General features: G+C 62.9%; 1 protein-coding gene across 1 annotated transcript; it reads left to right on the top strand.

Annotated features, from left to right (window-relative positions):
- Nucleotides 1-86: 86 nt before the first annotated feature.
- On the top strand, nt 87-25,021 carry CSRP1 (cysteine and glycine rich protein 1). The gene is made up of 7 exons (XM_054176420.1): nt 87-129; nt 14,453-14,565; nt 20,446-20,614; nt 20,853-20,862; nt 21,699-21,818; nt 24,063-24,156; nt 24,697-25,021. Exons 2-7 carry the CDS (start codon nt 14,454-14,456, stop codon nt 24,771-24,773), a joined length of 582 nt encoding a protein of 193 aa, XP_054032395.1. The 5' UTR covers nt 87-129; nt 14,453; the 3' UTR covers nt 24,774-25,021.
- The last annotated feature ends 544 nt before the right edge of the window (nt 25,022-25,565 follow it).

The following is a 25,565-nucleotide window of genomic DNA, read 5'->3' as shown; positions in this document are numbered from 1 at the left end:
CGCCTTCCCCCGCCGCGCACAAAACCCCCGGGCGGCCACCGGCCCCTGCCCCGCTCCCGGCACCGACACCGGCACCGACACCGGCACCGGCACCGGCACCGGCACCGCACAGCCCAGCTCCAGCTGCAGGTAGGTGCGGGCGGGGCCCCGCGGAGCTGAGCGCAGCCGAGACCCCTCCGAGCCCCCTCCCGCGGGTCCCCGCTACGGAACCCCCGGGGCTGCCGCTGCTCCCGGGCCGGGGACCGGCTCCCTTCCGTCCCCGAGCTGCACCCCCAGCCCCGCTCCGGGACCCCCGGCGGTGTCCCCCCCCCGGCGGTGTCCCCCCCGGCACCTCGCCCGGGGCGGGATGCGGGGCTGGGGCACAGCCTCCGCCGTGTGCCCGTGGGGTGTGCGCGGGGCCCGGCGGGGCAGGACGCGGTGGCAGCGCCGCGCACATGGCACGGTGCGGAAGCTGAAGCGCTTGCATCAGGCAGGGTGAGCTCAGCTGACCCTCCCGAGCGGGGGCATGGGCACGGCGTGGGAGCTGCCCACCGCGGGACATGCGGCTGGCCTTGGTTGTGACCCTGTGCTGTGCCCTCTGCCAAGTGGCATCTCAGGGTGGTGCTGAGCTCCGCTGTGCCCTCTGCCAAGTGGCATCTCAGGGTGGTGCTGAGCTCCGCTGTGCCCTCTGCCAAGTGGCATCTCAGGGTGGTGCTGAGCTCCGCTGTGCCCTCTGCCAAGTGGCATCTCAGGGTGGTGCTGAGCTCTGCTGTGCCCTCTGCCAAGTGGGCAGTGCTCTCGGGCTGGGCAGTGAGCAGAGTCCTCTCTGCTGTCATAGGCTGATGCCACCTCACCAAGGAGATGGGCATCACTGGGGTCCTGGCTGGGCACATGCTGGAGCTTCAGGTGCCACTTTCCAGCCCCCAAAGTGGCTGTGGGACATGAATTAGTGCTTGGCAAAGGTGCTGCCAGCCAGGGAGGAATGGGGTGGGGGAGAAGGTGCAGGAGCTATAAAAGCCTTAGTGTGAGCTCAGCTGTGGGTGCTGCACCTCGTGGCTCTTCTGGTGGTAAGGCTGGAGAGGGCTGGTGGTGTCTGTGGCCTCTGCCCCTGGAGCCTTGCCACTCACCAAGCAGCTCAGTGCTTGGTGCTGCTGCTTGGCAGTCTGTGTGGTGCCTCCCTGCCCACATGGGCAGCTGGGCTGCTCCTGGGAGCTGCAGCTCCCTGCTCCTGGGAGGCAGCGCAGGGTGATGAGGATGTGACGAGTGGGGGGAAATGAGGGCTTTGAGAAGCTGAAGTGAGCCTGGCCAGGGTGTGGGTGTTGATTCCTGAGGGAGGGAGTAGCATTCCTGTTGGCTTTGGCTCTGGATGCAGTTGGGATTTCCTCTGAGGAGCTCGGCTGTGGTGGAGAACCTCCAAGCTGTACCCACAGCCTGGGAGCAGCGTGGCCAGCAGGCAGTGGTGTGTTGGTCCACAGCATGTCACAGCTTGCCCACAGAGCTTGCCCGTGGCCATGTGGCAGGGGGCTCAGTGTGGTGCTGGCCTCACGCTGGCCCCTGCCCTGGCACAGCAAACCCCAAGGCTGCCTGAGGGGTGGCAGCAGAAGTAAGGCCTGGCCAGGCTGCTTTGGGAGCTGTAGAGGGGATGAGCTGTGGGTGAGGATCACTCTGGACCTCAGACCCTCCTAACTTTCTCCTCTCCTTTCATGGCAAAGCCCTCAGATGTCTGATCTGATGCAGCTGCACCTCCTGGGGCAGTTCTTTCATCTCTCCCTGTGCTGCCAAGTGCTTTGCCATGTCCCAGTGCTTGCCAGCCTCAGGACCCTGTGCTCTTGCTCAGCAGTTTGGCATCACCGTGCCTCAAATGCTCTCCATGTATCCTCCTTTGCACTGCTGGCAGCCCAGAGCCTGCTCACAGCCAGCTGTTAATGGCAGGAGGCTGGGGGGGACAGTCCTGATGTGCCTCCTGCAAGGTTATTTCCCTTGTGCCCAGGAGCTGTGAAGGCTGCTCCGTGGCAGATGCTGCTGGTGTGGGGCAGAGGCCCCCGGGGGCCCAGCTGCAGTCGCTGCTGCTGCCCCCCAGCAGCTCTGTCCTGCTGTTTCCCACCTGGTGGTCTGTGTGTCCCAGGAGCTGGTTCCCCCTCTGCTGGGGAGCCTCCTTCAGCTTCTGGCTTGTTCGATGGCTGCAGCAGCTGCTCTGGGAGGTGGTGATTAGACCCCAGGGCTTCCTGCTATGGTTTCCTTCCCTTTGACTCATCCTTTTGCCAGGCCACCTGCCTGGACTGCTGGGAGCACGCTCAGGAAGGAGCCACTTGTACAGCACTGATGGTGCTTCTCTGCCACCCTCTTGTATTAACCCTCACTAGGAGAAAAACCCCACAGGAGCACCAGGAGGCTTCTGCTCCCCAGTGCTGTCCTCCCAGCACAGAGTGATTGCTCTGCAATTAGTCACAGAGTCACAGAATCAACCAGGCTGGAAAAGACCTCAGAGATCAGCAAGTCCAAGCTACCACCTATCACCCAACACCTCCTGACAACTGAATCATGGCTCCAAGTGCCACATCCAAGCCTTTGCTGAACACCTCCAGGGATGGGGACTCCACCACCTCCCTGGGCAGCACATCCCCAGGGCCAGTCTCTCTTGCTGGGAAGAACTTTCTCCTCACCTCCAGCCTAAACGTCCCCTGGCACAGCTTGAGACTGTGTCCTCTTGTTCTGGTGCTGGGTGCCTTGGAGAAGAGCCCAACCCCCACCTGGCTCCAACCTCGCTTCAGGGAGTTGCAGAGAGCAAGAAGGTCTCCCCTGAGCCTCCTCTCCTGCAGGCTAAGCAACCCCAGCTCCCTCAGCCTCTCCTCCCAGGGCTGTGCCCCAGACCCCTCCCCAGCTTTGTTGCCCTTCTCTGGACACCTTCCAGCAACTCAATCTCCTTCTTAAATTGAGGAGCCCAGAGCTGGCCACAGGACTGATTACTGCCCACAGAAGGGCAGCAAAGGTGGTGAAGGGTGTAGAGCACAAGTCCTGTGGGGAGCAGCTGAGGGAGCTGGGGGGGTTGAGCCTGGAGCAGAGGAGGCTGAGGGAGACCTCATTGCTCTTTACAGCTCCCTGAGAGGAGGCTGCAGCCAGGGGGGGTTGGTCTCCTCTCCCTAGTCTCAGGAGGTGGAACCAGAGGAGCTGTGCTTAGGCTGGGAAGTGCTGCTCCTGTCCTGCTTGGCTGGCTCAGACACAGCTCAGGGGGTTCAGAGAATGCAGTCATGAAGCAGCACCTTGTTGTGACCTGTTCATGGTGGACACAGCTGCACTGTGAGGGAGGCATCTGAATGCATTGGCACCCTTGGGAAAGAGAGTGCCATGGGGTGGACAACTGGCACATGCAGCTCCAGCTGCAAGGGCAGAAGAGGCTGCAAATAAAGAGGGAAGCAAGGATGAGGTTGGGGCTTCTGAGGAAGACTTCCACTCCCCTCCAATCAAGCTGACATCATATCAACACTGAATGAAGCCATGGATGAAGCATAGACTCTGCACACCCCAGGAAGGGGATCTGGACTTCTCTGTCAGTTTTGGGGGTGAAGATCAAGTGAGCAGCTCAGCTTTGGGGCAGCACAGTGATGGAGAGGGAGGCTGAGGATGGAGAGGAGGCAAAATGTCTTTGCTGGAGGAGTGGTCAGGGCCTGGCAGAGGCTGCCCAGGGAGGTGGTGGAGTCCCCATGGCTGGAGGGGTTGCAGCAAGCTGTGGCCATGGCAGCTGGGGCCAGGGTGTGGTGGCCATGAGGGGGTTGGGGCTGGCCTGGATGAGCTCAGAGGCCTTTGCCAGCCAAGACAATTCTGTGGTTCTCTGATTCTAGTAGAACATCTGGGCAGGTACATGGGAAAGGCTTTCCAGCTGTTCCAGGAGCTCAGATGGTTGAGCTGGCATCCTGGTGCTTGCAGGTGAAGTTCAGTGGAAGGTGGAGGGGCAGAGCCTGTGCTGCTCTGGGAGCTCCTGTAGCAGTGGAGCTGTGTTCACATGGTGCTGGCAGCTGCCCACCCAGCTCCCAGCTGCTCTGGGGCAGGCAGTGGGGCAGCTGTCAGCTTGGGTGTTGGTGGCAGCAGCACTATGAGGTGCTGGAGAGGGTACAGAGAAGGGCAGTGAAGCTGCTGATGGGCTTGGAGAGCAGCTCTGATGAGGAGAGGCTGAGGGAGCTGGGTTTGAGCTGGGGTTGTTTAGCCTGAAGAAGAGGAAGCCAAGAGCAGACCTCATTGCTCTGTAGAGCTCCCTGAAAGGAGCTTGGGGTGAGGCTGTGCCAGGCTCTGTTCCCAAATAACCAATGCCAGGACAAGAGGGAAGGGCCTCAGGTTGCACCAGGGGAGGCTCAGGTTGGCTATTCCTGCCAGTGCTCAGGGATTGGCACAGGCTGCTCAGGGAGGTGGTGGAGCCACTGTCCCTGGAGGTGTTCAAAAGCTGAGTGGTGGCACTGGCACATGGTGTGGTGGCACTGGCACATGGTGTGGTGGCACTGGCACATGGTGTGGTGGCACTGGCACATGGTGTGGTGGCACTGGCACATGGTGTGATGTCCTGGAGGTGCTGGGTGGAAGGTTGGACTTGGAGATCTCTTGGATGTTGACCAACCTGAAGGAGTCTGTGATTCCAACCCACTCTGAGGAGGGGCTGGCCCTGTGTTCCTGCCCCTGGAGAGCCTGGCTCCATCTGCCTGCTGCTTCCTCTTACAGCCATGGTTTGGACAGCATCCCAAAGCCCAGGCCATGCTGGCTCCATAGTGGTTTATGCCTGGTTGTTCAGTGGAGCTCAGTCTGCCTCCCAGACTGGTGTGCTGTGAGCCCACCTGGGCTGTGCAGTGCATCTGCCCCTGGGCACTGTGCTGCTGCAGGGCCACTGACAGCAGAGTCAGGCTCCAGGAGGTGCCAGGCTGCTGGGGCTCTGCACACCTGTGTCAGCTGCTGAGAACAGGTTGGTCTCTTGAGCTTGGAGACCTCTTCCAGAGCAGATGATGGAGCAGTAGTGGGTGATGGACCAGCTGCAGGGCTGAGCTGTGCCTGGCACACAGGATGCTGCCTGTAAGGCTCTGCTGGTTTGCTGTGAAGTTCACAGAATCACAGGATTGGAAGGGAGCTCAGAGCTCATCCAGCCCCAACCCCCTGCAGGGACACCTCCCCCCCAGCACAGCTTGCTCAGGGCCTCATCCAGCCTGGCCTTGAACCCTTCCAGGCAGGAGGCAGCCACAGCCTCCCTGGGCAGCCTGTGCCAGAGTCTCCCCACCCTCACTCTCCACAATCTCTTCCTCATCTCCACTCTCAGTCTCCCCTCTCCCAGCTCAAAGCCATTGTTCCTCAGCCTGGCACTCCCAGCCCTTGCCAGAAGTCCCTCCCCAGTTCTCCTGTAGCCCCTTCAGGTACTGGAAGGCTGCTCTGAGCTCTCCCTGGAGCCTTCTCTTCTCCACAGCTCCTTTGGGGAGCCTCTTTCAGTGCCTCACCACCCCCAAAGTGGAGAGTTTCTTCCTAATGCTGCACCAGGGAGGAAATCATCCTCTGCTTTGGCAGCCTTGGATGTCTTCTTGCCTGAGCTCATTGAGGTCTTTGGCCACAGGACAGTGACCTCCTTCCTGTTCCTCACTCTGCCAGCAGTGCTGTGGAGAAGTGAAGCTGTGGGCAGAGTGTTGCAATTGGGCAGACCCAGCTCAGCTGCCTGCTGCAGCCTGCTCTGAGAGAAGCACTGCAGGGGTTGTGAACTCTGCCATGTCTGGAAGGAGTCACCAGAGAGGGCATCAGGATGTGGCTCTGGCTCCATGGCTGCTGTGAGGATTTCACTTCTGAGCTGCCTGCTGCAGGCCCCAGGCTCCCTGAGCAGGGTGGTGCCAGGCTCCATGAGCAGGGTGGTGCCAGGCTCCCTGAGCAGGGTGGTGCCAGGCTCCATGAGCAGGGTGGTGCCAGGCTCCATGAGCAGGGTGCCCCCAGGCCCCATGAGCAGGGTGCCCCCAGGCTCCCTGAGCAGGGTGATGCCAGGCTCCATGAGCAGGGTGGTGCCAGGCTCCATGAGCAGGGTGGTGCCAGGCTCCATGAGCAGGGTGATCCCAGGCTCCATGAGCAGGGTTCCCCCAGGCTCCATGAGCAGGGTGGTGCCAGGCTCCATGAGCAGGGTGCCCCCAGGCTCCCTGAGCAGGGTGATGCCAGGCTCCATGAGCAGGGTTCCCCCAGGCCCCATGAGCAGGGTGCCCCCAGGCTCCCTGAGCAGGGTGATCCCAGGCTCCATGAGCAGGGTGGTGCCAGGCCCCATGAGCAGGGTGCCCCCAGGCCGCATGAGCAGGGTGATGCCAGGCCCCATGAGCAGGGTGCCCCCAGGCTCCCTGAGCAGGGTGATGCCAGGCTCCATGAGCAGGGTGCCCCCAGGCTCTCAGGCTCTCAGCACGTGCCTGTGGCTGCTGAGGACTCGGAGGGAGTGCCCACAGCATGAATCTTATCTCAGGCTCTCTCTGTGCCCAGCTCTCACAAGCCCAAGTATCTCCAGGGCCAACTCATTCCATGGTCACTCTGCTCAGCAAATCCATCCTGGTGCATGCCAGGAGGTCCTGCTGGGATGTGGCCTTGCTGGGGCTGCCCCTGTGCTGCTGGGGGTGTCACAGTGAGGGTCACCTGCTGAAGCCAGGGTGCCTTTGCTTGCACTGTGTGGAGGCATCTGCAGCCCTCCCATGCTGGGTGGAGGAGAACAAGCAGCAGAAGGGCTTGGACTCCCTCCCCTGGCAAGCAGCATCATGGAATTGTTGGGGTTGGAAAGACCTTGCAGGTCGTGGAGTCCAGCCCTCAGCCCAGCGCTGCCAGGGTCACCACTGAACCTCAGCACCACAGCTCCACAGCTTTGGAGCCCCTCCAGGGGTGGGGACTCCAGCAGTGCCCTGGGCAGCCTGTTCCAGGGCTTGGCCTGACAGCAGTGGTGCTGCTCGAGGCCATGTCCTCTGGTGGATCCGGGGAGCTTCCCCCAGGAGGACTTCTCCTCCTCCTGCAGACTTGCAGGCATCTCAGAGGAGGCTGTCCCCAGTGCCAGTGTCATGGTTTGAGCTGCCTGGGACTAACAGAGCCTCTTCCTGCACTGCTGCTGTAGAGGGAGGCACAATGTGGAGGCCAAGGGAGCAGCTGGCTGCAGAGCGCAGCTTCTGCCTGAGCTTGCCTGCAGATGCCATGGAGCAGGGAGCGATGGCAGAGGCCTGGGGCACCTCTGGTGATGCTGCCCAACAAAGGGGGCTGGGGAGTCCCAGAGATGGGGGCTGCCTGCTGCTGTGTTTGGAGAGGGATGGGGGACCCAGGGGAATTGCAGCCAGTGTGGGGTTACTGCTGCCCCGGGGGCTGCCACTGGAGGGCAGGGGGCAGAGGGGAGCAGTGGGCTCCTGTGCAGTGCTGGTGTGGGCACCGCTGCTGCCTGGGCTGGCAGGGGGCTGCTGCTGGATGCTTTTTGCCCTCCAAGGAAACTCCTGCACCAGGTCTGGCCCTGCTCCTTGTGCAGGGGGAAACCAGAGAAACACTTTGTGTCCTTTTAAGGCAATCCAAGGCTGGGACTGGAAGGAGCAGACTGGAAGGGAGGGATTTGGCAGGGGCCGGGCAGCGCCGGGGAGCCCAGCGGGCAGGGACTGCAGCAGAGGCTTCCTGGCTGCTGCGGCCACAGCACACAGCTGCTGGGTCCCTGCAGCCTCTGCAGCCCCTGCTGCTGGGTCCCTGCAGCCTCTGCAGCCCCTGCTGCTGGGTCCCTGCAGCCTCTGCAGCCCCTGCTGCTGGGTCCCTGCAGCCTCTGCAGCCCCTGCTGCTGGGTCCCTGCAGCCTCTGCAGCCCCTGCTGCTGGCGCCCTGCAGCCTCTGCAGCCCCTGCTGCTGGGTCCCTGCAGCCTCTGCAGCCCCTGCTCCTGGCGCCCTGCAGCCTCTGCAGCCCCTGCTCCTGGCGCCCTGCAGCCTCTGCAGCCCCTGCTGCTGGGTCCCTGCAGCCTCTGCAGCCCCTGCTGCTGGCGCCCTGCACGGCTCCTGTCCCACTCAGACCCCCTGCACACCCAGGAGCTAAAGCTGAGCTAGAGCTGGGCCAGTGTCCCTGGGCAGCCCTGGCAGCATGCTGCCCAGGAGCTGTGCCCTGCCTGCCCCACAGCCTGCCTGCCCCACAGCCTGCCTGCCCTGCCTGCTGTTAGCCCCACACTCTGCCAGCCCCACACTCTGCCAGCCCCACAGCCTGCCAGCCCCACACCCTGCCTGCCCCACATCCTGCCTGCCCCACAGCCTGCCTGCCCCACACTCTGCCAGCCCCACACCCTGCCTGCCCCACATCCTGCCTGCCCCACAGCCTGCCTGCCCCACACTCTGCCTGCCCCACAGCCTGCCTGCCCCACAGCCTGCCAGCCCCACACTCTGCCAGCCCCACACTCTGCCTGCCCCACAGCCTGCCTGCCCCACACTCTGCCTGCCCCACACCCTGCCAGCCCCACACCCTGCCTGCCCCACACTCTGCCAGCCCCACACCCTGCCTGCCCCATACCCTGCCAGCCCTGCCTGCTGTTAGCCCCACACCCTGCCTGCCCCACAGCCTGCCTGCCCCACACCCTGCCAGCCCCACACTCTGCCTGCCCCACACCCTGCCTGCCCCACACCCTGCCAGCCCCACACCCTGCCTGCCTCACACCCTGCCTGCCCTGCCTGCTGTTAGCCCCACAGCCTGCCTGCCCCACAGCCTGCCAGCCCCACAGCCTGCCTGCCCCACACCCTGCCAGCCCTGCCTGCTGTTAGCCCCACACCCTGCCTGCCCCACACCCTGCCTGCCCCACACCCTGCCAGCCCCACACCCTGCCTGCCCTGCCTGCTGTTAGCCCCAGGATGAGATCAATTTCCCGTGTTTATTGCCTGACAAACCCACAGCTCTGGGAGGGGTTTGGCTTTCCACGGAGAGCCAGAGACTGGCTTGGGTTGGAAGGGAGCTTAAAGCTCACCCAGTCCCAAGCCCCTGCCATGGGCAGGGACACCTCCCCCCAGCACAGCCTGCCCAGGGTCTCATCCAGCCTGGCCTTGAACGCCACCAGGGAGGAGGCATCCTGGGCAGCCTGTGCCATTGTCTCCCTGCCCTCGTGGGGAAGAGCTTCCTCTTCATGTCTGATCCAAATCTCCCCTTTAGCTGTTTCAAACCATTGCTCTCATCCTATCCCTGCATCCCTGATAAGGAGTCTGGCCCCAGCTTTCTGATCAGCCCTTTCAGCACTGCAAGGCCACCAGGAGCTCTCCCTGGAGCCTTCTCCTCCCCAGGCTGCACAACCCCAACCCTCTCAGCCTGGGCTCCCAGCAGAGGGCTTCCAGCCCTGCCAGCACTGCTGTGGCCTCCTCTGGCCCTGCTCCCCCAGGGCCCTGTCTGTGCTGAGGGCTCCAGAGCTGCCCCAGCCCTGCAGGGGAGGTCTGAGCAGAGCAGAGGGCAGAATCCCCTCCCTGCCCCTGCTGCCCACCCTGCTGGGGCTCAGCCCAGGCCAGGCTGGGGCTGGGCTGGCAGTGCTCAGTGCTCTGCACCCCCAGCACCCCCAAAGCCTTCTGCTCCCCAGCCCTTCATCCCCAGCCTGGATTTGTGCTTTGGACTGAGCCAACCCAACTGCAGGACCTTGCCCTTGGCTTTACCCTGGAAGGTACAGAGGTCTCCCTGTGAGCAGAGGGTTTGCAGCACTTTGTCCTCCCTTGTCTCTCCATCTGCCATTTCTGCAGCCCCCAGTCCTCTTGTGCTTAGGCCTGCTCCCCAGACACCTTCCAGGCAGAGCAGTGCAGCTGCCTCAGCCCTTGGGAGGGTGATTGAAGGCCCAGAGATGAGGCTTCAGCTGCCTGAGGTGACCCCGAGCTGCTGCAAGGGCTGTGCCCAAGGGCTGTGCCCCGCTGCAGCACAGCAGCCCCAGCTCCTCCTCCTCCAGCCCCGGGCGGTGGCATCCTGCGGGTGCTGTGTGGTGTGCAAACGGTGCTTGCTTTGGGGTCCTTGCCCTGCTGCTTTAGCTCTTGAGGAAGCTCCTGGCTGTGCCTGCAGCAGGGAGGTGACATCAGCTGCTTGTCCCCGTGGGAGAGCAGGCTGGGGACCTGCAGCAGCACTGAGGGACAGAGGCCTCTGGAGATCTCTCAGGCTGCAGCTTGTCCCCGTTGGCCTTTCCTGTGCCACTGGGCAGCACCACCAAGTGTTTGTTGTCTTTGCTTCCACCCCAGGCTGCTGTTAGACCCTCCCTGGCCATGCTGGACCAGGCTGTCACCCTCAGATTCTCCTTGTGGCACTTTGTTGCTTGAATGCCTTGAGGCTTACGTTGGCCTGGTCTTCAAGAGCATCAAAGCTCCTCTGGGTTGGAGCTCTGCTGCTCACAGTATTTTGGGGCTCAGATCAAGGAGCCTCTGGATCATGGCTCAACAGATACCTTCTGGAGGTGTTCCAGAGGGGGTTGGATGTGGCACTGGGAGCCATGGTTTAGTTGTCAGGAGGCCTTGGGTGACAGCTTGGACTTGATGAGCTCTGAGGTCCTTTCCAACCTGATTGATTCTATGATTGTAGGACAGAGGAAAATAGAAGCATTTGTATGCTGGCAGGGAGCTGTGAGCCAGCTCAGGTGGTGTGTCCCTGGCCTCCCAGCCTCTGTGAGTCTCCTGCAGGACAAGGAGATGCCCAAGTACAGAGGACACCTGTGGGTGGTTGGCCAGGCAGGGCAGAAGCTAAAGATGCTGTGGGGGACACGGTGCCAGAGCTGCTGTCTGCTGGCACCAGGGGTCAGCTCCTGCCCTCAGGACAGCTCTGACTGTAGCCCTGTCCTGTGGTGGCAGCCATGGAAGAGGTGTCTGGGGAGGAGGAGCTGGACCTGTTGCAGCTGAGGTGACAAGCTGTGCCCTCCCCAGTCCCAGGCATCAGCCCCCCTGGCCGGGCTGTGCCCTGGAGGGGTAACCGCAGGGCTGTGGCCCCAGGAGGTGCAGCGCTGTGGGCACCTCTGGGAGCTCCTCTGCCATCATTGTCCTGCTTCCTCCTTTTCCTGGCACAAAAAAGAGCTGGGAGGTTCCATGGCTCTGCCTTCCTGCCTGGCAGGAGCAGCAGTGCGAAGGAGGTGGCTGGTACTGTGCCAGGCCAAGGGGAGATGGTTTAAACCAAAAGAGACAGATTGAGAGTGGAGAGAAGGAGAAATGTTTGGTGCTGAGGGTGGGGAGAGCCTGTGCCAGGCTGCCCAGAGAGCTGGGAGCTGCCCCATGCCTGGCACCAGGGCAGGGCAGGTTGTGTGGGGCTGGGAGCAGCCTGCTGGAGCTGGGGATGTCCCTGGGGGCTGCAGGGGGTTGCACTGGAGGAGCTTTGAAGCTTCCTTACCAGCCAAAGCTGTCTGGGGTTCTGTGATGCAAGGAGGGATCCCTTGGGCATCCTCAGCTCTGCTGCTCCCCAGCCCTGAGAGGCTGCTCAGATGGCAAACATCTGTGGGTGCAGATGTGGAAGAGCTGCTGGAGCGCTGCTGCTGGAGCACTGCTGCTGGAGTGCTGCTGCTGGGTGCCCACTGCTGGAGCACTGCTGCTGGAGCACTGCTGCTGGAGCGCTGCTGCTGGGTGCCCACTGCTGGAGCACTGCTGCTGGAGCGCTGCTGCTGGAGCGCTGCTGCTGGGTGCCCACTGCTGGAGCACTGCTGCTGGAGCACTGCTGCTGGAGCGCTGCTGCTGGGTGCCCACTGCTGGAGCACTGCTGCTGGAGCGCTGCTGCTGGAGCACTGCTGTTGGAGCACTGCTGTTGGAGCACTGCTGCTGGAGCGCTGGTGCTGGAGCACTGCTGCTGGAGCACTGCTGTTGGAGCACTGCTGCTGGAGCGCTGCTGCTGGAGCACTGCTGCTGGAGCGCTGCTGCTGAAGCGCTGCTGCTGGAGCACTGCTGCTGGAGCGCTGCTGCTGGAGCACTGCTCTGGAGCACTGCTGCTGGAGCGCTGCTGCTGGGTGCCCACTGCTGGAGCGCTGCTGCTGGAGCACTGCTCTGGAGCACTGCTGCTGGAGCACTGCTCTGGAGCACTGCTGCTGGAGCGCTGCTGCTGGGTGCCCACTGCTGGAGCGCTGCTGCTGGAGCACTGCTCTGGAGCACTGCTGCTGGAGCACTGCTGCTGGGTGCCCACTGCTGGAGCGCTGCTGCTGGAGCACTGCTCTGGAGCACTGCTGCTGGAGCGCTGCTGCTGGGTGCCCACTGCTGGAGCGCTGCTGCTGGAGCGCTGCTGCTGGAGCACTGCTGCTGAAGCACTGCTGCTGGGTGCCCACTGCTGGAGCACTGCTGCTGGAGCGCTGCTGCTGGAGCACTGCTGCTGGAGCGCTGCTGCTGGAGCGCTGCTGCTGGAGCACTGCTGCTGCTGCACTGCTGCTGGAGCGCTGCTGCTGAAGCACTGCTGCTGGAGCACTGCTGCTGAAGCACTGCAGCTGGAGCGCTGCTGCTGGAGCGCTGCTGCTGGAGCGCTGCTGCTGCTGCACTGCTGCTGGAGCACTGCTGCTGGAGCGCTGCTGCTGGAGCGCTGCTGCTGGAGCACTGCTGCTGGAGCGCTGGTGCTGGAGCGCTGGTGCTGGAGCGCTGGTGCTGGAGCGCTGCTGCTGCTGCACTGCTGCTGGAGCACTGCTGCTGGAGCACTGCTGCTGAAGCACTGCTGCTGGAGCACTGCTGCTGGAGCGCTGCTGCTGAAGCACTGCTGCTGGAGCGCTGCTGCTGGAGCACTGCTGCTGGAGCACTGCTGCTGAAGCACTGCTGCTGGAGCACTGCTGCTGGAGCGCTGCTGCTGAAGCACTGCTGCTGGAGCGCTGCTGCTGGAGCACTGCTGCTGGAACGATGCTGCTGCTGCACTGCTGCTGGAGCACTGCTGCTGGAGCGCTGGTGCTGGAGCACTGCTGCTGGAGCACCGCTGCTGGAGCACTGCTGCTGAGCGCTGCTGCTGGAGCGCTGGTGCTGGAGCACTGCTGCTGGAGCACTGCTGCTGGAGCGCTGCTGCTGGAGCACTGCTGCTGGAGCGCTGGTGCTGGAGCGCTGCTGCTGGAGCGCTGCTGCTGGAGCGATGCTGCTGGAGCACTGCTGCTGGAGCACCGCTGCTGGGTGCCCACTGCTGGAGCACTGCTGCTGGAGCGCTGCTGCTGGAGCGCTGCTCTGGAGCGCTGCTGCTGGAGCGCTGCTGCTGGAGCACTGCTGCTGGAGCGCTGCTGCTGGAGCACTGCTGCTGGAGCACTGCTGCTGGGTGCCCACTGCTGGAGCACTGCTGCTGGAGCGCTGCTGCTGGAGCGCTGCTCTGGAGCGCTGCTGCTGGAGCGCTGCTGCTGGAGCACTGCTGCTGGAGCGCTGCTGCTGGAGCGCTGCTGCTGAAGCACTGCTGCTGGAGCGCTGCTGCTGAAGCACTGCTGCTGGAGCACTGCTGCTGGAGCACTGCTGCTGGAGCACTGCTGCTGGAGCGCTGCTGCTGGAGCACTGCTGCTGGAGCGCTGCTGCTGGAGCGCTGCTGCTGGAGCGCTGCTGCTGGAGCACTGCTGCTGGAGCGCTGCTGCTGAAGCACTGCTGCTGGAGCGCTGCTGATGGAGCACTGCTCTGGAGCACTGCTCTGGAGCACTGCTGCTGGAGCACTGCTGCTGGAGCACTGCTGCTGGAGCGCTGCTGATGGAGCACTGCTCTGGAGCACTGCTGCTGGAGCACTGCTGCTGAAGCACTGCTGCTGGAGCGCTGCTGCTGGAGCGCAGGTGCTGGAGCGCTGCTGCTGGAGCGCCGCTGATGGAGCACTGCTCTGGAGCACTGCTGCTGGAGCGCTGCTGCTGGAGCGCTGCTGCTGGAGCGCTGCTGCTGGAGCACTGCTGCTGGAGCGCTGCTGCTGGAGCGCTACTGCTGGAGCACTGCTGCTGGAGCACTGCTGCTGGAGCGCTGCTGCTGGAGCGCTGCTGCTGGAGCACTGCTGCTGGAGCACTGCTGCTGGAGCGCTGCTGCTGGAGCGATGCTGCTGGAGCACTGCTGCTGGAGCGCTGGTGCTGGAGCGCTGCTGCTGGAGCACTGCTGCTGGAGCACTGCTGCTGGAGCACTGCTGCTGGAGCACTGCTGCTGGAGCGCTGCTGCTGGAGCGCTGCTGCTGCTGCACTGCTGCTGCTGCACTGCTGCTGGAGCGCTGCTGCTGGAGCGCTGCTGCTGGAGCGCTGCTGCTGCTGCACTGCTGCTGGAGCGCTGCTGCTGGAGCGCTGCTGCTGCTGCACTGCTGCTGCTGCACTGCTGCTGGAGCGCTGCTGCTGGAGCGCTGCTGCTGCTGCACTGCTGCTGCTGCACTGCTGCTGGAGCGCTGCTGCTGGGTGCCTGCTGCTGGAGCACTGCTGCTGGAGCACTGCTGCTGGAGCGATTCTGCTGCTGCACTGCTGCTGGAGCGCTGCTGTTGCAGCACTGCTGCTGGAGCGCTGCTGCTGGAGCACTGCTGCTGGGTGCCCGCTGCAGCTGCCTCTTCCCCCTGCCTGCCACCTGCCCTGAGCCTCTTTCTGCTTTCTCTGCAGGATGCCAAACTGGGGAGGAGGCAAGAAGTGTGGGGTGTGCCAGAAGGCTGTGTACTTCGCTGAGGAGGTGCAGTGTGAGGGCAGCAGCTTCCACAAGTCCTGCTTCTTGTGCAGTGAGTACCACCCCCAGCCCTCCCCCCTGCCTCCAGACCCTCCCCCAGCCCGGCCCTGTCACCTCCCTGGGCCCTGTGAACACCCATGGCTGGGTCCCCCCCAGCAGCCCGGCTGTGGCATCTGTGTGCAGCCTCCTGCTCTTCTCCAGGCTTGGAAGTGAGCTCTGTGATGGAAATGTGTCCTCCCAGGGCCAGCTGAGCTGTCAGGGCTGACCTCAGCCAGCACCCACACAAAGTCTGAGCCTACAGCCAAGAAGGGTTGGACTGAGCCCCCAGGAAGGGTTGGACTGAGCCCCCAGGAAGGGCTGGGCTGAGCCCCTAGGAAAGGTTGGACTGAGCCCCCAGGAAAGGCTGGACTGAGCCCCCAGGAAAGGTTGGACTGAGCCCCCAGGAAGGGTTGGACTGAGCCCCCAGGAAGGGCTGGGCTGAGCCCCCAGGAAAGGTTGGACTGAGCCCCCAGGAAGGGCTGGGCTGAGCCCCCAGGAAGGGCTGGACTGAGCCCCCAGGAAAGGTTAGACTGAGCCCCTAGGAAAGGTTAGACTGAGTCCCCAGGGAGGACTGGACTGAGCCCCAAGGAAGGGTTGGATTGAGCCCTCAACTGTCTCCAGAGGTCAGGATGTTGAAGGAGGTTGGAGTGAGGCTGGGGTTGGGCTCTTCTCCCTGGTCACTAGAGACAGGGCAAGAGGAGCTGGCCTGAAGTTGTGCCAGGGGAGGCTGAGGTTGGAGAGGAGGCAAAATGTCTCTGCTGGAGGAGTGGTCAGGGCCTGGCAGAGGCTGCCCAGGGAGGTGGTGGAGTCCCCATGGCTGGAGGGGTTGCAGCAAGCTGTGGCCATGACAGCTGGGGATGTCCAAAGGCTGGAGAGGACTGAGAAGGGAAGTTGTGGGGAGGCTTTCCCCGGGGGTGTAGGAGGGTGGCAGGTTGTGACCTTCCTCTGGCTGCTCTCTGCATCAGGAAGTTGTGTCCATTCTGCAGCCTCAGATAAGGAGGGTGGGAATGTTCCCCTCAGCTTGCTCATGAGCCAGCTGAAGGCACTGGGGATGTTTAGTCTGGAGAAGAGGAGGCTGAGGGGAGACCTTCTGGCTCTCTGCCACCAGAGGCTGCAGTCAGGTGGGGGTTGGGCTCCTCTCGAGAGGATCAACCAACAGGATGAGAGGAAATGGCCTCAAGTTGCACCAGAGGAGGTTTAGGTTGGACATGAGGAACAGTTTCTGCTCCAAGAGGTTTGTCAAGGCCTGGACCAGGCTGCCCAGGGCAGTGCTGGAGTCCTCATTCCTGGAGGACTGGAAAGCTGTGGAGATATGGTGCTGGGGGCCAAGGTTTAGTGGTGCTGGGGGCCAAGGTTTAGTGGTGCTGGGGGCCAAGGGTTAGTGATGCTGGGGGCCAAGGTTTAGTGGTGCTGGGGGCCAAGGTTTAGTGGTGCTGGGGGCCAAGGTTTGGTGGTGCTGGGGGCCAAGGTTTAGTGGTGCTGGGGGCCAAGGTTTGGTGGTGCTGGGGGCCAAGGTTTGGTTGTGCTGGGGGCCAAGGTTTGGTGGTGCTGGGGGCCAAGGTTTGGTGGTGCTGGGGGCCAAGGATTAGTGGTGCTGGGGGCCAAGGTTTGGTGGTGCTGGGGGCCAAGGTTTAGTGGTGCTGGGGGCCAAGGTTTGGTGGTGCTGGGGGCCAAGGTTTAGTGATGCTGGGGGCCAAGGTTTGGTGGTGCTGGGGGCCAAGGTTTGGTGGTGCTGGGGGCCAAGGTTTAGTGGTGCTGGGGGCCAAGGTTTAGTGGTGCTGGGGGCCAAGGTTTAGTGGTGCTGAGGGCCAAGGTTTAGTGGTGCTGGGGGCCAAGGTTTAGTGGTGCTGGGGGCCAAGGTTTAGTGGTGCTGGGGGCCAAGGTTTGGTTGTGCTGGGGGCCAAGGTTTGGTGGTGCTGGGGGCCAAGGTTTGGTGGTGCTGGGGGCCAAGGATTAGTGGTGCTGGGGGCCAAGGTTTGGTGGTGCTGAGGGCCAAGGTTTGGTGGTGCTGGGGGCCAAGGTTTGGTTGTGCTGGGGGCCAAGGTTTGGTGGTGCTGGGGGCCAAGGATTAGTGGTGCTGGGGGCCAAGGTTTGGTGGTGCTGAGGGCCAAGGTTTGGTGGTGCTGGGGGCCAAGGTTTGGTGGTGCTGGGGGCCAAGGTTTAGTGGTGCTGGGGCCCAAGGTTTAGTGGTGCTGGGGGCCAAGGTTTAGTGATGCTGAGGGCCAAGGTTTAGTGATGCTGGGGGCCAAGGTTTAGTGGTGCTGGGGGCCAAGGTTTGGTGGTGCTGGGGGCCAAGGTTTAGTGGTGCTGGGGACCAAGGTTTAGTGGTGCTGGGGGCCAAGGTTTGGTGGTGCTGGGGGCCAAGGTTTAGTGGTGCTGGGGCCCAAGGTTTAGTGGTGCTGGGGGCCAAGGTTTGGTGGTGCTGGGGCCCAAGGTTTAGTGGTGCTGGGGGCCAAGGTTTAGTGATGCTGGGGGCCAAGGTTTAGTGGTGCTGGGGGCCAAGGTTTGGTGATGCTGGGGGCCAAGGATTAGTGGTGCTGGGGGCCAAGGTTTGGTGGTGCTGGGGGCCAAGGTTTGGTGGTGCTGGGGGCCAAGGTTTAGTGGTGCTGGGGGCCAAGGTTTGGTGGTGCTGGGGGCCAAGGTTTGGTGGTGCTGGGGGCCAAGGTTTGGTGGTGCTGGGGGCCAAGGTTTAGTGGTGCTGGGGGCCAAGGTTTGGTGGTGCTGGGGGCCAAGGTTTAGTGGTGCTGGGGGCCAAAGTTTAGTGGTGCTGGGGGCCAAGGTTTGGTGGTGCTGGGGGCCAAGGTTTAGTGGTGCTGGGGGCCAAGGTTTGGTGGTGCCCTGGCAGTGCTGGGTCAGTGTCTGGACTCAATGATCTTAAAGGTCTCTGCAGGCTGGAGAGGAGAAGGCTCCCAGGAGACCTCATTGTGGCCTTCCAGGAGCTGCAGGGAGCTCCAGGGAAGCTGGGGAGGGACTTTGGAGGGGGTCAGGGAGGGACAGGACTGGGGGGGATGGAGCAGAACTGGAAGTGGGGAGCTGGAGATTGGCTGTGAGGAAGAAGTTGTTGGCCAGGAGGGTGGTGAGAGCCTGGCACAGGCTGCCCAGGGAGGTGGTGGAAGCCTCCTGCCTGGAGGTGTTTGCAGCCAGGCTGGAGGTGGCTGTGAGCAACCTGCTGTGGTGTGAGGTGTCCCTGCCCATGGCAGGGGGCTGGAAGTGGCTGAGCCTTGGGGTGCCTTCCAGCCCTGGCAGCTCTGGGACTCTGTGATTCTCAGTCCATGCCAGTGTGGGCACTAAGGTCTCATTGCATTGCATCTGCCCTGTGCACACTGCTGGGGCCCTGGGGGATGTTTCTGCTGGGCAGTGCTGGCACCCAGCACCAGGCAGGCCTCCAGGAGCCAGGGAATCAGGCAGAAGGCAGCTGCTTTGGGAAGGGAGCACACAGCTGGAGGGAGGGAGGGAGGGGGTCACCCATGCCTGCTCATGGAGGCAAGTCACCAGTGGTCCAGAGTGGCCACCAGCCAGGGCTGCAGTCCCTGTGCTTTCAGATGCCCCTTACCACACTCCTCCTGTGCCCCAGCAGTGCTGCCCATCCTGGCTGGGTGCTCCCAGCCCAGGCCTGCATGCCCCCCCCCTCCAGTGCTGCCTGCTGTCCCCTGCCCCCTGCCCCAGGCTGTGGGTGGTGCTGAGCTGCAGCCAGCCCCACTGCTGCCAGCCTGCTCCCCAGGGCTGCTTCTGGGCCTCATCAGGGAACTTGAAACCACTCTCTTTAGGGGAGAAAAAAACAAACCAAAGTACTTTGACCTGGTGTGCCAAATAAAACCCCAGCAAAACTCACCCAGGAGCCAAACCTCCCACAGCAGCTTGGAGCTGGGCTCAGGGAGGCACTTGGTGATTGCCTCCATGGCAGGGCTCCAGCTGAGTCAATGGCAGAGGGCAGAAATGTGCTGGAATGAGGCCCTGTGGCCTCTGCAGCAGCAGCAGCAGCAGCAGCAGCAGCAGCAGCAGCTCTCCTCTGAGTTGCTCTGTGGAGCAGCTCTGCTGCTCGTGGACTAGCAGAGGGTCCTGGACTGGGTGAGTGCTGCCTGCTGGCACTCCTGCAATGCACAGCCCTGGGAGCTGATTTCTAGGAAGCAGATCAGGAAGGAATTTTTCTGCTGCCTCTCAAAGCCTCTGTGGCCAGTAGGGATTGAGGAGCTGGGAGAGTTTAGGTTAGAGCTCTAAATGCAGGCAGCAGGGTGGCAGGGCAGGACAGATGCCTTTGGACAAAGCTCTGCAGCTGTGCCCGAAACAGTGCCCAAGCTCCCCTCCTGGAGGGGCTGCCTGAGCTCAGCTTTGCTCCTGGGGTGCTCCAGGGTCATGCAGAGACAACCCCAACCCCAGCCCACTGCTGTGGCAGCTCCCAGACCTCTTAATGAGAGCTGCTCCATGGTGGGGTGAGGGAGCCCATAGCCAGGAGAGGGCCCTGCCAGGCCCTCCTTAGATGGCAGGAGATGCTCCCTGCCCAGCTCCTTCTCCCAGCAGCAGCACAATGAGCTCTGCATGGCCCTGGAGAAGCAGCAGGACCATATTTAGTATCTGGGCCAGGGAAGGTTCCTCTCCCCCTTGCCTTTGCTGCTGGGCTTTGAGCAGCTCCCGGCAGAGCTCTGCCGTGTTTGCATTCCTGCCATGCTGCTGAGGGCCAGGAAAGCTTCCTGCTGCTGCTGCAGGGAGCAAGGGGCTGCTGGAAGCCTCGACATGTAAGGCATGTCAGAGGGAAGGCTGGGTCCCAGCTGTAACAGGATGTGTCTCAGGGCTGGCTACCAGCCTGTGGCCTCTGCCCCAGGCACCTGGAGCCTGCATGGGGCAGGCAAACACTGGAGGTGCCTGGCAGCTCCTGTGCTGCTGCTCACCTCCCACTCTGGCTTGCTGGGAGGTGTGCTCCAGGCTTTGGAAGCTGGTGTGGAGGCTGAGATCAGAGCTGGGACAGCAGTCAGGAAACTTGCCCAGGGCAGTGGTGGAGTCAGAGACCCTGGAGGGGTTTCAAGGAGCTTAGGGACATGGGCTAGCCCTGGGGTACAGGAGGTGTTAGCTTGATGATCTGAAGGGCTTTTCCAGCCAGGCAATTCCATGAATCAGGAGAAGAGTCTGTGTGGCCCCAGCCCTGCATCAAGCTCAGGCTCTGGATGGGCTCAGCTGGGCCCCTGAGCCTGGCTGCCACCTCCTGACCCATCTTACATCCCATATTGATGCCCAAGGCTCCAACACCCAGCTGGGTTGGTGCTGCTCACCTGAGACCACCCTCCTCATGTCCTGGCCCAGGGATGACACATTGGTGTGAGCTCTTCTGTTGTGGTCTCAGGGTCTGGAGAAGCAACTGTGCCCAGCAGCAGATGTGCCAAGCCTCTCCCCAGCCGTGGAGGAGCCCAAGGAGAGGACCCTGCCAGCCCCTCCTTAGGTGGCAGGAGATGTTTCCCTTCCCACCTGCCCATGCTCCTTCCCCCCAGTGCCTACTGCTGGGTGCTTGCCATGGACGTGGAGAGTGGCAGAGCTGTGGCTGCCATGGGTCAGGGACCTTCATCCTTCTGCTCCTGAGCGCTGCAGTGGCTGCAGGAAGCCTCAGCCCCTGGTTTAAGCAGACCTGCAGGGCACCAGCAGCAGGAGGGTTAAGGGAGCTGCTTCTCCCTATCTGCCTTGTCGCTGGGTGGCTGCTTCCTTTTAAAGCCAGACAAAAGTTGTGCTGTGATCCTTATCTGGGGCTGCTTTGCATGCCCTGCTTGGGCAGGATCATGTCGAGGGCTTCCTGCTCCTTGAAAGCTGAGCTCTGCCCTGCCGTGTGAGGACTTGTTCCTTCTTCTCCCCAGCCCGGGGGGGAGCCCTGCCGAGCAGGCTCACGGCACAGCTCTCCCCTCTCTTCCAGTGGTCTGCAAGAAGAACTTGGACAGCACCACGGTGGCTGTGCACGGGGAGGAGATCTACTGCAAGTCCTGCTACGGCAAGAAGTATGGCCCCAAGGGCTATGGCTACGGCATGGGAGCAGGGACCCTGAGCACTGACAAGGGAGAGTCCCTGGGCATCAAACACGAAGAGTGAGTCCGAGCCTGGTCCGCAGAGCTGGGGCTCCCCCACACCTCCCTGCTCGCCCCCCGGGCTGGGCAGCCCCTGTCTGATCTGGAGGGGGCCCTGGGCTGCCCTGCTCCTCGGGGGGAAACCCTCTGAGCCCTGTGTGCAGGGTGGGACAATGCCAGGCACAAATCCAGGCTGGGCAGGGACTGGCTGGAAAGCAGCCCTGAGGAGAGAGCCTTGGGGGTGCTGGGGGAGGAGAAGCTCACCAGGAGCTCTCAGTGAGCAGTGGCAGCCCAGAGAGCCAAGCAGAGCCTGGGCTGCAGCAAGAGAAGTGTGGCCAGCAGGGCCAGGGAGGGGATTCTGCCCCTCTGCTCAGCTCTGGGGAGACCCCACCTGGAGCACTGCCACCTGGAGCCCCTATTGCAAGAGGGATCTGGAGGTGCTGGAAGGTGTCCAGAGCAGGGCCAGGAGGATGAGCAGAGGGCTGGAGCTGCTCTGCTGTGAGGACAGACTGAGGGAGCTGGGGTTGTGCAGGCTGGAGAGGAGAAGGCTCCCAGGAGACCTCATTGTGGCCTCCCAGGATCTGCAGGGGGCTGCAAGAAGGCTGGGGAGGGACTGCTCAGGATCTCAGGCAGTGATAGGACTGGGGGGGATGGAATGAAGCTGGAGGGGGGGAGATTCAGGCTGGAGGGGAGGAGAAAGTTCTTCCCCATGAGAGTGGTGAAGCCCTGGCATGGGTTGTGCAGGGAGGTGGTTGGGGCCCTGTCCCTGGAGGTGTTTAAGGCCAGGCTGGATGAGGCTCTGGCCAGGCTGATCTGGTGTGGGGTGTCCCTGCCCATGGCAGGGGGGCTGGAACTGGCTGATCCTTGTGGTCCCTTCCAACCCTGACTGATGCTATGACACTATGATCCCTGCTGCCTGGGCACCCTGCCCAGCCCCTCCTGACGCCCAGCGGCGAGGCTGGAGTTCCCCCGGGGCTCGGTGCCTTGTGCCTCAAGCTCTGGGCCCCTCAAAGCTGGCTTGGGATTTGGGAGCCCACAGCTCTGCCCCCCTGCATCTTGCCTGTGCCCCCCTGCTCATGAGCTGCCTCCCACCCACAGGGGCCAGCCCCACCGCCCCACCAACCCCAACGCCTCCAGGATGGCGCAGAAGGTGGGGGGCGCCGACGGGTGCCCTCGCTGTGGCCAGGCAGTGTATGCAGCCGAGAAGGTGATCGGAGCTGGGAAGGTAAGGAGGGGGCTGGAGCTGCATGGGGCATGCACCTTCCACAGGGGACACCTGCAGAGAAGGTCTTGACCTGACCACAAGCTGCTGAAGGATTCACTGCCAGCACCCCCAGCCACGGCCGGGCTCGGGGCCCGGTGGCTGTGCCCAGCTGGCAGCCTGGCGCCGCAAGCACCTCTTGGCATGACAGCAAAGCAGGTTCTCCAGGCTCCAAGAGGGCTTGCAGCTGGGAGAGGAACACTTCTTGTGCTGAACACTCTGAGCAGGGGCCACAGAGGACATCCCTGCTGCCAGCTGTGCTGGGAGCAGGGGCAGGGCCATGGCCACCACTAACTGAGGAGGTGTGAGGTCCAGAGAGCCTCCTCCAGGCTCTGCTGCAGCCCCAGTTCAGGGCAGGGAAGGAATCTTACTGCTCAGTGCTGCCCAGGGGCAGGGCAAGGGGCTTGGAGGGGTGGACCTGGGCTCAGTGCATCCCTTCTGGGCTCCTCTGCTGGTAGGCCTGGGTCTGCTCAGGGTCAGAGGGAAAGGACAGGATGCTGCAGCCTTGGTGCTTCCTGTGCCAAGCTCATCACCTGAGCTGTGCCCTGAGCTGTGGCCTCATCCTAGCCCAGCTCTGGGCAGCTCTCTGTGAGGAATGGGGACACCTTTTGCTCTGTCCCTGCCCTGAAGCAACCTTCTCTCTGAGGCCAGGTGGATGTGCAGAGCTTGCCAAGGCAGCTGTGGCAGGCTCTGTGCCCCAGGGGACACGGTGGCTGTGCTGGGAAAGCCTCCCTGGTCCTGCTGGGTCACTCCCTGACCCCTGCTCTGCTCTGCCCTCCCTGGGACTTCTGTGCTTGTCCTGTGTGCCCAGAGCAAGGAAAGGAGGCAGCCAGTCAACAGCAAGGGCCTCCCAGGGTCACCATAGCCCAGGTGGCAGTGCAGGGCTGTGTGATGGGCAGGCTGAGGGGCAGCCCAGGGTCAGAAGCCAATCTCACCATTGAAACCATGCTCTGGGCTTCCTGGTAGCTCCTGGCAGCTCCTGGCCTCGGTGTTTACAGGGAACTGAAGCTGGCAGAGCAACTCCACTCAGGCAGACCCAGAGAGGATTCCAGAGGATGTGTTTCATGTGCTAAAGTTTGCTGGCTGACTCCATCTGCTACCTCCTCCTCCTCCAGCCCCTGAATTTCACATTTTCTTCCAAAAAAGGCTTCCTGTTTTCCAAAGGGTTTGTTTGAATTCCTCCCTGAGCAGCTCTGGCTGCCCTGGGTCTGCTGGAAGCTGTGAGCTCATCTGTCCCAGAGGAGTGGAGGAGCTGTGGGGGGTTGTTATTTTTAAACTCTGGCTGATTCCTGCATTCTTGGTGCCTGTTTGCTGCCTTCCTTGGAGCTGTGGCTGTGCAGGGGGCAGCTGCCCCTCCCAGCCCTGCTGCCCTGCCAGGGGACCGCAGCGCAGCAGCAGAGCTCCGCTGGAGGCTCATCTCCAAAGATGGGGATGAGAACTGTGTCCAGCTCTGGGCTCCTCAGGTTAAGGACATTGAGATACCTGAATGTGTCCAGAGAAGGGCAGCAAAGCTGGGGAGGGGTCTGGGGCACAGCCCTGGCAGGAGAGGCTGAGGGAGCTGGGGTTGCTTAGCCTGCAGGAGAGGAGGCTCAGGGGAGACCTTCTTGCTCTCTGCAGCTCCCTGAAGGGAGGTTGGAGCCAGGTGGGGGTTGGGCTCTTCTCCCAGGCAAGCAGCACCAGAACAGGAGGACACAGTCTCAAGCTGTGCCATGGGAGGTTTAGGCTGGAGGTGAGGACAAAGTTCTTCGCAGAAGGAGTAATTGGCCCTGGGGATGTGCAGCCCAGGGAGGTGGTGGAGTCCCCATCCCTGGAGGTGTTCCAGAGGGGATTGGATGTGGCACCTGGAGCCATGGTTTAGTTGTCAGGAGGTGTTGGGGGACAGCTTGGACTTGCTGATCCTTGAGATCTTCTCCATCCTGGTTGGTTCTGTGATCCTGTGGGTGGTTGCTCCTTACACTGTGCTGCACAAGTGACTGCAGTGAGTGCTGTGGGAGCTGCCTGGAGCCAGCCCAGCACAGCAGCAGTGACCACTCCTGGAGTCTGCCCCCTCTGTCTGCCCCGGGGCTGGGAGGACCACTCCTTCATCCCCTTCAGACCTCTTGCCACCTGCTTGGGGTCAGAAACAGGAAGCTGACCCTGCCTGGTAGCCAAAGCATTGCCACCCTGTCCCTGGGTGTTGGCTGACCAGGCTCTGCTCCTGTCCCACAGTCCTGGCACAAGTCCTGCTTCCGCTGCGCCAAGTGTGGCAAAAGCCTGGAGTCCACCACCCTGGCAGACAAAGATGGAGAGATCTACTGCAAAGGTGAGTGCCAGCTGCCCTGCTGGGCTCCAGAGAGGGGCACCAGGCTGTGAAAGGGGACTGAGGTTTGGGGAGGCCCCGGGGCTGTGGGGCTGGGGGATGTCCTGCTGCGCCTGGGGAGGCCTCTGTTTGCCCAACCACCAGAGCAACCCTGACCTGTCCTGGCAGTGCCTGCCTCTGGAGGAGCTCAGGGGCTGGGGGATGTCCTGCTGTGCCTGGGGGAGGCCTCTGTTTGCCCAACCAACAGAGCAACCCTGACCTGTCCTGGCAGTGCCTGCCTCTGGAGGAGCTCAGGGGCTGGGGGATGTCCTGCTGTGCCTGGGGGAGGCCTCTGTTTGCCCAACCAACAGAGCAACCCTGACCTGTCCTGGCAGTGCCTGCCTCTGGAGGAGCTCAGGGGCTGGGGGATGTCCTGCTGTGCCTGGGGAGGCCTCTGTTTGCCCAACCACCAGAGCAACCCTGACCTGTCCTGGCAGTGCCTGCCTCTGGAGGAGCTCAGCTGCCAGCCTCCCTCTGCCATCTCTCCCTTCCCATCCTCTGCAGGTTGCTACGCCAAGAACTTCGGTCCCAAGGGCTTTGGCTTTGGGCAGGGCGCTGGGGCTCTGGTCCACTCGCAGTGAGGCAGCTGGAGCCAGGCTCTTCTCTGGCTCTGGGCTTGTCTGTGCCAGCCTGTGCCACCCGACCCTCCCTGCGCCCTCGGGGAGCATCCTCACCACCATCGACAGCCGCCTGCTGCTTCACAGCTCCAGTGCCTTCCTCCCTGCCCCAGCACTCCCTGGAGCCGTGGGAGCCCCGGCCCCAGCGAGCCCTGCTGCTGGGGGTGCCAGGGGGTGCCAGCTCACAGCCACCTGCAGCCAGGCTCCCTGTGCCCGAGAGGCTCTGCCGCCTGCTGCCCGCCGGCGGGGCCCGGGCTCGGCCCTGCCACACTGTGCCACCGAGCAAGCAATAAACATCAGTGACCCAGCAGGGCCTGGCCAGGGAGTCTGTTCCTCTGGGGGGCTGGGGGAGCTGCTGTGGGCAGCCAGAGTGGTGCTCAGGAGGCAGAGGGAGGGCAGGAGGGGCTGGCAGTCATGGTGCCCTCTCAGCATCCTTCTCTCCGAGCCACGGAGCTGTGGACTGGACGGGTGGCACTGCCCTGTGGGTGAGGAATGGGCTGGATGGGCACATCTGGGCAGATGGGCAGAGTCCAACAGGATGGCAGTCAGCAAGTCCAAGTGCCAGGCAGTGGAATCATGGAATTGTTTTGGCTGGCAAAGGCCTCTGAGATTCCCCCAGGCCAGCACCAACCCAACCCCCCCATGGCCACCAAACCCTGGCCCCAGGTGCCATGGCCACAGCTTGCTGCAACCCCTCCAGCCATGGGGACTCCACCACCTCCCTGGGCAGCCTCTGCCAGGCCCTGACCACTCCTC

The sequence above is a fragment of the Dryobates pubescens genome, chromosome 35 (assembly GCF_014839835.1).
Source record: "Dryobates pubescens isolate bDryPub1 chromosome 35, bDryPub1.pri, whole genome shotgun sequence".
Classification (NCBI taxonomy): domain Eukaryota; kingdom Metazoa; phylum Chordata; class Aves; order Piciformes; family Picidae; genus Dryobates; species Dryobates pubescens.
Note: the sequence above shows the minus strand (reverse complement) of the source record. Positions and strands in the feature narration are given on the sequence as shown.

Coding starts and splice junctions, on each gene's coding strand:
- CSRP1 (XM_054176420.1), top strand. CDS start 14,454: ATGCCAAACTGGGGAGGAGGCAAGAAGTGTGGGGTGTGCCAGAAGGCT. Junction 21,819..24,062: donor AGGTGATCGGAGCTGGGAAG/GTAAGGAGGGGG, acceptor CCTGTCCCACAG/TCCTGGCACAAGTCCTGCTT. Junction 24,157..24,696: donor TGGAGAGATCTACTGCAAAG/GTGAGTGCCAGC, acceptor CATCCTCTGCAG/GTTGCTACGCCAAGAACTTC.